Source organism: Lepidochelys kempii, chromosome 9 (assembly GCF_965140265.1).
Source record: "Lepidochelys kempii isolate rLepKem1 chromosome 9, rLepKem1.hap2, whole genome shotgun sequence".
NCBI lineage: Eukaryota > Metazoa > Chordata > Testudines > Cheloniidae > Lepidochelys > Lepidochelys kempii.
The window spans coordinates 1,850,272-1,859,195 of NC_133264.1; the positions used below are offsets into that span (position 1 = coordinate 1,850,272).

The 8,924-nt window shown below is 56.4% G+C and overlaps 1 protein-coding gene across 2 annotated transcripts; it reads right to left on the reverse strand.

Annotated features, from left to right (window-relative positions):
- Positions 1-972: 972 nt before the first annotated feature.
- HES1 (hes family bHLH transcription factor 1) lies at positions 973-2,961 on the reverse strand. Of its 2 annotated transcripts, XM_073359006.1 has the most exons (4): positions 2,726-2,960; positions 2,466-2,561; positions 2,236-2,323; positions 973-1,690 (listed from the first exon to the last, which is right to left on the reverse strand). In XM_073359006.1, the coding sequence occupies exons 1-4, from the start codon at positions 2,828-2,830 to the stop codon at positions 1,194-1,196; spliced, it is 786 nt and encodes a 261-aa protein (XP_073215107.1). In that variant the 5' UTR covers positions 2,831-2,960; the 3' UTR covers positions 973-1,193. The 2 variants fall into 2 exon arrangements, with proteins under 2 accessions (XP_073215107.1, XP_073215108.1); XM_073359007.1 differs by lacking the exon at positions 2,466-2,561 and having other exon boundaries at positions 2,726-2,961.
- Positions 2,962-8,924: the final 5,963 nt, after the last annotated feature.

The following is an 8,924-nucleotide window of genomic DNA, read 5'->3' on the forward strand; positions in this document are numbered from 1 at the left end:
TGGTGGGATTTGGAAGGAATTCCCTGCAGATCCTGGCATGGTTTAAAGCTGTCCGCTTTGAGTTAGGACTTGTTAAGGAGGGTTATGTGAGCTGAAATCCGAGCCTGCCATTTGCCTCTCTCTGGGGCTCACATCTTGCCGGGAAATGGGGCATGACCAAGTCAAAGGGGGCGCTTGCTGCTGGTATTTATAAGGGAAGATCATCTGCCCAGCACCAGCGCTGCTCCCCTACCCACATGTTTTCTGCGTTAGGGCTCAGGCAAAGCACAGCCTAATCAAAACCGCATGCCCTGTGTTAATCAGGGAGCTCAGCCGGACTCGGTTCTGGCTTGTTAGCCAAGGGGAAAGGACTGCACCTTTCAGCTCTCCTGAAAGGAAAGCATGGATCTAGTTTAATTCAATCGGTGCGCTATGGCTTTCCAAGCTCCTGCTGAGTAATGCCAGGGAACAAAACCCCTCAGCCGGCTCTTGGGGCGGTGGAAGAGAGTGGGTGTTTTTGTAAACTTTTCTTAATGTTATGAATCTGATTCTGTAGCTTGCTTTATTTCAGTGGAGAGCTACATCTGACTTACAGCGGGTTAAGACCCTGAAGAAGCAGGCCTAATTGCATGTAATGCTCTCCTCACATCTGTGCTTGCAATTTCAACTTGGAATTTAGACTTCATTGGCAGGATCAATCCATCTCCCCTCACTCTCCACTTGGCTCAGTGACTGTAATTTTGTAACAGAACAACATAGCGCTTCCCATAGGCGCCTGATCAGATTCATTAAAAGGAACTAAACTGCTGCTAATGAAGTGAGATCTTTGTGCACAGGCTGCTTTCGGGTCAGATCTGTACAGACTGTCCTGTCTGACCAGGCAGAGAACATCTAGGGGCAGCTCCAGCTAGACAGTGCCTGCCTCAGCATTGTCTGCAGGGCAACCCCTGGGCTCGCACAGCAGGCAGGGGCTCCCAGATGCAAGTCAGACAGTTTATTATTGTCAAATAACTTCCCCAAGGAAGCGAGGCATTTATTGTATCGGAAGAGCATTCAGACAGGATCTTTGGTGTCACATTAAAAAAGGGGGGGAGGGCGCAAGGGAGCTCTCATGGAAAACACGAGTGGCCCACCCCACGGAGGGGCTATAGTACAGAGGCACAATCCAATATGAACAGGTAATGATAGTCCAGAGTCCCGCTACCGGTGCTGGCTCACCAGGGCCGCCACACAGAGTCCGCTGTGAGCGAAGGCCCGCCGGCAGGGCCCCCGCTGGGATACAGTGGCACCATGGCCCCGCCAGGCGCAAAGGTGTTGGGGATGAGAAAGGCGAACTGGCCGTCGGAGGCAGGCACCAGCTGGAAGCCGCCGTACACCTTGGTGGCCTCCCCCGCCGGGCTCCCCAACTTGCAAGGCATCCCGCTGAGCGGCACCACTCCACCGCCTGGGGGTGCTGCCCCCGCGGGGATCTGCACCAGTGGCTGCCCGAAGGAGGCGTGCGGAGCCCCGGGCGGGGGCAGGGGCGGTGGCTGTGCTGGGTAGTTCATGGCGTTGATCTGGGTCATGCAGCTGGCCAGGTGCCCCAGGAGCCGGGTGCGCACCTCGGTGTTCACCCCCTCGCAGGTGGAGAGGAAGCGGGTCACCTCGTTCATGCACTCGCTGAAGCCGGCCCGGTACTTGCCCAGCACTGTGGGGTCCGTGCTGAGAGCAGCTGTGGGGCAGGAGGGAGACGTAGATCAGAGCCTGTGGGGCAAGTGGAGCAAGGCATGCCCTCCCCTCTCCAATTCCAGCCTGGCTCCTTCCCCTCCCCATGACACCGTATCTCACGCTATAACCTGCACCCCCTTCCCCCGGGGGCACACAGGGTCCTATATCCCACCGCTTCCTCCTGTCCCCTTCAGCGGGCTTTGCTGCTTTGCCCGACTCACTCCCACCCCAGACCCTGCATCCCATCGCCTGAGGCTTACACCTGCAAAGGGCTTCAGAACTGGGTTTTCCTTTTCCTCTCCCAGTTTCCTTGAAAGTGAGTTAACCTCCCCCCCCCTCCCCCGCAGTGCTGTGACTTGTGCAAGACACTGCCTTGGCCCGGATCCACCGACTTCCCCTCACCCCCCGGCAGCCCCCGGCCCGGCGGGACTCGGCGCTGGGCGGTACACAAGCGCGGAGCGTGGGAACGGAGGCAGCGAGGCCCCTGAGCGCCGCGGGCGGACGCCTGGGAGGACCCGCCTCGCCCGGGAGCGGGCACCGGCCACTCACCCGTCATCTGGGCGCGCTGCAGGTTCCGGAGATGCTTCACGGTCATCTCCAGGATGTCGGCCTTCTCCAGCTTGGAGTGCCGCGAGCTCTGCGGGGGGAGAGGAGACGTGAGCCCGCTGGCGAGCCTGGCTCCCGGGGGGGGGCTCGGGCCTCTCCGGGCCAGGCGCCCCCCGGCTCCCGCGCGCACGCGGCCCCCGAGGAGCCGCCCCGCGGGGCGCAGACCCACTCACGTCTTTCTTGAGGGCGTCCAGGATGAGGGTTTTCAGCTGGCTCAGGCTCTCGTTGATTCTCGCCCGTCGCCTCTTCTCCATGATGGGCTTGGAGGACTGCGGAGAGGGCGAGCGGTGAGTGCCCAGGCTCGACCCCCGCAGCGGCCCCAGCCCGCCCGCCCGCCCCACAGGGACCCCCTCCCCAGCCCCGCGGGCAGTCCCCACCAGCGGCTCCCCGGGCCGAGCCCCACAGGGACCCGCCCCGCCCCGCCCGCCTTTACCTTGCGGTGCTCGGACGCGGTCTTGGGCTTGTCCGGCGTCGCGCTGACGCTGGCCGGGGTGGCCGCCACCGGCGACGCGTTTTTCTCCATCACGTCCGCGGGCATCTTCCCGCAGCGCCGCGCACCGGGCTCTGCCGGCTGCAAGCGGGCCCCTCCCCGGGGCGCGACCCTGCGGCGCTCGGGCTCCAGCCGCGGGGCCAGGGCGAGGCGGCTGCCGGCGGAGCGAGTCCCCCGGCGTCCCTGGCCGCCGCTCTTTATAGCCGGGGCCGCACGCGAGCGGCTCGTGTGAAACTTCCCAAACTTTCTTTCCCACAGTAACTTTCAGCCAATGGGAGCCGGGGACACGCGGCCCCGCTCGTGGACGGCGCCCACCCATTGGTTGCCAGGCGCAGCGACCGGCGGCCAATGGCGCACGCCTGGGCCCGGGGCACCGGAGGCTACAGTGTCAATCAAAGGCGTTTAACCCTTTCTGTGCCCCGCTGCTTCTGGTATTTTACGTTCAGCCGGGGCCTGGGAGCGCCCTGGGGGTCTGTGTCCCTGGTGCTGCGGTGGCAGAGAGCGCGGGGGCCCCTTCCTGCCCGGTGTCCGAGAAGGAGTTGCATGCATGCCCCGTTAATTAGCAACCTGCAAAATGACACCCCCGGGCAAGTCATGGTTTTCCTTCGCGGAGCCGGGTCCAGCGGCGCGTCGATGCGGTGCCTGGGCTGATCCGTGCTCAGAGCCGTCATGCAAAGGTCCTGCCGGGCCTTTCCTGCCGGCCCTGCCGCGGGCTTTGACCAGGAAAAACAAAGACCCCGCATTTAGTGCCACTGAAAGATACCAGACTTGAGAGCCCTTTCTTTTTTGGAGAGAGAGAGAGAGAGAGAGAGCAGAAGACAGCAAATTCCTTATTTTAAAAAATGTCCCTTTTAATTGGCCCTAGGTTTTAAACTAAATGCTAAGTATTTTGATGGTCGTTCTTTGTTTAATTTTTAAAAGTTGGAGACGACAAAACACAGAAAACACAGCTCGGCACCACCTGGATTTCTCTGGGAACTTGTGAGAAAAGCTGAGAGGGTGACGGGGGTCACTACTGTGTGACAGATCGCAAGGCCACGTCTGGCCTCCTGTACAGCACACGCCATAGGACCCCCCCCCCCAATAATCCCCACAGCAGATCTGTTAGAAAAGCATCCAACCCCGATTTAAAAGTTGTCTGTGGCAGAGAATCCACCTCAGCCCTCGGTACCTTGTTCCAGTGGTTAATTTACACCTTATATTCAGTCTGAATTAGTCTAGTTTCAGCTTCCGCCATTGGGTTGTGTTAGATTTATCTGACCTAGATTGAAAATCCCATTATTAAATATTTGTTCCCCCATGTAGGCACTTAATGACTGTAACCAAGTCATCCCTCTGTGTTCTCTTTAAGATCAGCTGATTGCTCTCTCTGAGTCTATCACGCTAAGGCAGGTTTTCCAGTCCTTTCATCCTTCTTGCAGCTCTGCTTTGAACCCCCTCCCCTTTTTCAGCATCCTTCTAGAACTGCGGACACCAGCTTTGGACACAATTTTCCAACAGTGGTCACACCAGTGCCAAATACAGAGGGCAAATGACCTCCCTGCAGCGACTTGAGATTCCCCTGTTTGTGCAGGGGACCCAACCATCACATTGGGTGTTTTGCCCACAGCGCTGCGGGGGGGAGCTCATGTTCAGCGGGTTATCCACCGCGACCCCCCGCAGCTTATCCACCGCGGTCCCCAGATCTCCCAGGGCAGAGTCCCCCATCCTGTAAGTGCGGCCGGCTTTCTTGGTTCCCAGATGGACACATTTACACTGAGTCATACTCAAATGCCTATTGTTTGCTTGCGTCCAGCTCAGTGACCAGTCCTCCTCATTAGTGACCACTCCTTCGATTTTTGCCTAATCTGCAAACTGTCCCCAGTTAGGGTAGCATCACGTGTCGGCGTTCACACGCCGGGCCCCTGCACCTTGTCGTGGGAGGCTACGCCTACGATAAAAACACTGGGGGGATGTTGCTGATCCGCAAAGAGTCTCCGCTTTGACGCCGAACGGGCACACGGAGCCGCAAGTATGAGGAACCCTGGACTGACTGCCTGGTGGGACAGCAGAAGCGCCCTGTTCCTCTGTGCCTGACTTTCTAGGGCGGGAGGGACGTGTTCGCCCAACTGAAAGCGAAAAGCACACTCCCAAGGGCATCCCTTGCAATCCTCTTTCTTCGTTTGGGTTGCATGAGGCCGGGAGAGGGGAAACCTCTGGGAGGGCCCCCTGAACCTAGCTCCCCCGCCCCCGGGCCACACAGCCGAGCCTCCGAGGCCGCTGCTGCCGGCGCTCTGCGGGAAAGTGGGGACAGCCCCAAGCTGCGCGATCTTCCCCGAGAAACCCCCGCGGGGGGGGGGGGTCACCCCAGGCCTGCCCCTGCGCCAGCGTTTGTTGGTCTAAGCCCTGCCAGGGGGCCCGGGCACCGTCGGTGGTGGCCGCCAGATACCGTGCCCGGAGCTGGGCGGAGAGAGACAACGCGGCGGCCCGAGGCTCGCCCGGCGGGGGAGGCAGGCGGGCGGCGGGGCCGGAGCCGGAGCACGTGCCGGGGTGTTTTATGGCAGCCGCGGCGGAGGCGAGGCCGGCGGGCCGCGCCTGGGGGGTAAACAGCAGCTGCTGCGTGCGAGCCTGGGAAAACCCCTCCCCCTGCGCGCCGGGTCGGGCGCCTTGGCGAGCGCGGCCGGCAGGAATCCGGGGGCGGGAGGCGGGTTCGCGCCGGGGCCGGGGCCGGGGCCGGGTTCCTCCCGCCCCCGGCCTGCAGGGGCCAGGTCCCGCGCCGGGGGCCGCCCCAAGCCCAGCGCCCCGGAGCGGGCGGCGCGCCCCTCGCGCGGGGCGGGGCGCGGGCTGGGGGGGCCCCTTGGGCATAACACCCCTTGGGCGTGCGGGGCGGGCGCGTGGCGAGCGGCCGGGCTGCCCGGGGGGCCCCGGGCTGCCTCCCGCCGCGTGGGAGCGGCTCCGCTCCCCGCCGGGCCCCTTGGCTGCCCCACTCGCCGCCGGGTCCCCGTGGAACCAGACAGCGGCTGTGTTGGGGGCAGGACACTCCACTCCCTCCGTTTCGACGGGCTGTGAATTGGAGCCAGGTCTCCTCTCCGCTGCGCCGGGTTCCGCCCCGGCGGGGCTGCGGTGTCCGAGCACCCCGGGGTCAGCCCGTGGGCGCAGGCGGGGCCAGGTGCCCAGGCAGGTGGCCGAGGAATCCGTGCGGACTAGACCGGGGTAGCGCTGGGCTGTTCGCTTTGCGGGAAAGAGCAGGAAGGGGTAAAGCTTCCCAGCAAGTCCCCTTTCCCAACGCTGGCTGTTTGGTCCTCCCCGCGCCCGAGTTTCTAATGGAGTGTTATCGATTGAAATTAGCTTTAAAAATGGATCAACCCCTCACTGGCTGAGTCTCTCAGACACCGGTGCGTTTGCAGAACGTTTCATCTAACGGTGGGGTCTCATTTCTTTGGTGTAAACTTTTCGCATTTTGGCCCTTGGACGCTCAAAGTGCGGGGCCCTGTCAGTCCCTGTGCAGAGGAAAGTGCTGTGTGCCTCACAGCGCCGGCCCTGGGAAGGGTCGCTGCTGTCTGTAACCCCATCGCCTTTTCCCCCAACAGACCCAGCACTGTTTGTTGCATACAGACAGAGCTGTAACACCATAGCAATGAACGTAAAACAACTTCTGTAGGGGCAAGAAACTGGGCTATCAAAAGATAAATGCTGTTTGCCTTCAGGGGCGGCCTAGGTGCTGTGGACAAATTCTTACTTTTCAGGTAATTAGCTTATCGAAATGGCATGCAGTAATAAAGGAACGATGCTATTATGTGCATCGCAATATTTACCCGTTCAAGGCTCATCTGCCCTGAAGAAGCGAGTGCAGACTAGGTGGGTAGCCAAAGCTTTCTGTCATTTAAAATGAGGGCTGAGTTTACTAATGTCTGCCCTGAGGCTAGTCTGCGGGAAACATCTTCACACACTGCGAGCAGACTGGGCCCGAGCATGTTTTCAAGCAATAATGAACAATGCGTCTTTTGTTGATGTGGAGGACAGGCTGGCACACACAGACGCAAATTGTGAACGGCAGAGGACTTGGATACTGGTGGTGAAAAAGATCACCTAAATGCTGGCCTGATTGGGTAAAGATTTGTGAGCAGCTGAATCCAGGAGGGGTCCCCTCATCTATGTTGCTTGTGCTTCTTGTTGCTCATATATTTGAAGGGGGGTGAAGCGATCTCAGACCGGGAAATAAATGCCACATAGACCCTGGCATTACTCTGATAACTTCAAGCTTTACACAGGTGTAACTCGGAGGAGAATCGGGCCTTGAGTGTTTGGAGCTAGAAGGGCTAGTTAATGTCAAGAAGGAGAAATGGATCCTTTTGTGGTGAACTGGTGTGGTCCTTTTTTGGCACTGGGAAGACTCTGAGAACTGGCTCTCCTGACAGGCAGCGGTGAATAAGGCCAATCGCTATCGTGCATTTTCCTCTCACAACTAATGCTCGTTTTGGCAGCTTTGCTACTTCAAATGCTTTAAGGTTTACTTTCAAATAATAAAACTAGCAAATGCAGAGACACACTCTGGGAGACGTCTGTCCCTCTGCCTTGATTGGGCTGTTGTCCCCTTGCAGTACCTAGATCTAGCTGGGATGTTTTGTGGGGTTAGTTTAAAAAAAATTGTTGAAGGACTTGCCTTTAACCCCCTCCGCTTGACTGACTTTCTCACACTCTGATTCCCATAGTCTGCCAGCTAAGCCTGAGTCACCCTGCCAAGAGCGAGACTTGGCCTATTCAGAGACTTCTTTTAAAAAAAAAAAAATGCACACAGCAATGTTTTTCCTACTCCTCCAGTACCTGATCCGCACCTGTACAGGGCTGATCCCACACATATCACCTGATCTTGTCTTTTCAGAGAGCGTGAGAAAAATAAAGTTCAGGAAAGAAGAGACATGTTTGCAAGTCTCACCAGTGCAAAAGCTCTGATCCCTGCAGAGACTTGTGTACACAGCTTAAAAAAAAAAGTGCCAAGTTTTAAACTACAGAAAAGTACAAATCTAGATTTTCTTTTTGATCCTTTGCTTCAGTGAGACGTCTTCTGGTTTAAAAACAAATAGAATCCTTCAGTGTATTAAATTTTCATTCTAGATGAGCAATATTTGACAAAAAGAAAAGGAGGACTTGTGGCACCTTAGAGACTAACCAATTTATCTGAGCATAAGCTTTCGTGAGCTGCAGCTCACTTCAGACTAACACGACTGTTACTCTGAAACCTGTCAATATTTGACATAAGCTTCAATTAGAGACTTTTTGACAAATTAATAAAGAAAAGATAGAGAGGATGAACCAGAGGCGTAACTGCTCATGATTCTTTTCTTACTACTCCTTATGGAGATGTCCCGTACAATGGAACAGTGAGGGATAACCTCAATGTGGAATTTTTTAAATTAGCCGATAGAATTCTATAGTGGGGACGGCAAAGAGTCCTGTAGCACCTTATAGACTAACAGACGTATGGGAGCATAAACTTTCGTGGGTGAATACCCCCTTCATCGGATGCAAGGGACAAAATTCTCTATTCTATTTATAGGATTATTTAAGAATTCTGTAGAAAAGATATCAATCTTCAATTCTATATATTTGGAGTGTAGTTTATGTATAACTCAATTAGTTTCATTATTTTTATGGGATTATTTTGTAGGATTTTTTTTTTCATAGGGATGAAAAATAACTTGTTCCATTGGGTTTTAAACAGTATCTGGGGAGGAGGCATGCACTGGTGTAAATGATTTGGTTCAAACTTTGACCCATCTTGCACTGTAAAATGCCTTCTGTGTAATAATTGTGATCATAGATAAGGAGGGGATGGATACTGCCTTCCTAGGTAAATGCTCTTCTTTTTAGTTATCATGTGGGCTGAATGTTTCAGTGCAAGATCAACTGTTCAAGGAATGAATTGAGGATAATCTGAAGCAGGGATTTTGATGACGCTTGAGATGTGGTGGAATTCAGTACATCCCTGAACCACACGAGCTCTTATCTTCTAATGTGTCTGCGGGACTGTTTACAGCGCCGCTGGGCGCGGAGCTGAATGAGGAAAGGTGGAGTAAAACAGGATGCCACCTGCTGGGAGTGTGGGAGGAAAAAGGGAGATGGCTATGTCTCTGCTGCAGACCTTTGAGCGAGAAGCTGGGGA

Coding starts and splice junctions, on each gene's coding strand:
- HES1 (XM_073359006.1), bottom strand. CDS start 2,830: ATGCCCGCGGACGTGATGGAGAAAAACGCGTCGCCGGTGGCGGCCACC. Junction 2,562..2,725: donor CCGCGTCCGAGCACCGCAAG/GTAAAGGCGGGC, acceptor CCCTCTCCGCAG/TCCTCCAAGCCCATCATGGA. Junction 1,691..2,235: donor GCAGCGCGCCCAGATGACGG/GTGAGTGGCCGG, acceptor CCTGCCCCACAG/CTGCTCTCAGCACGGACCCC.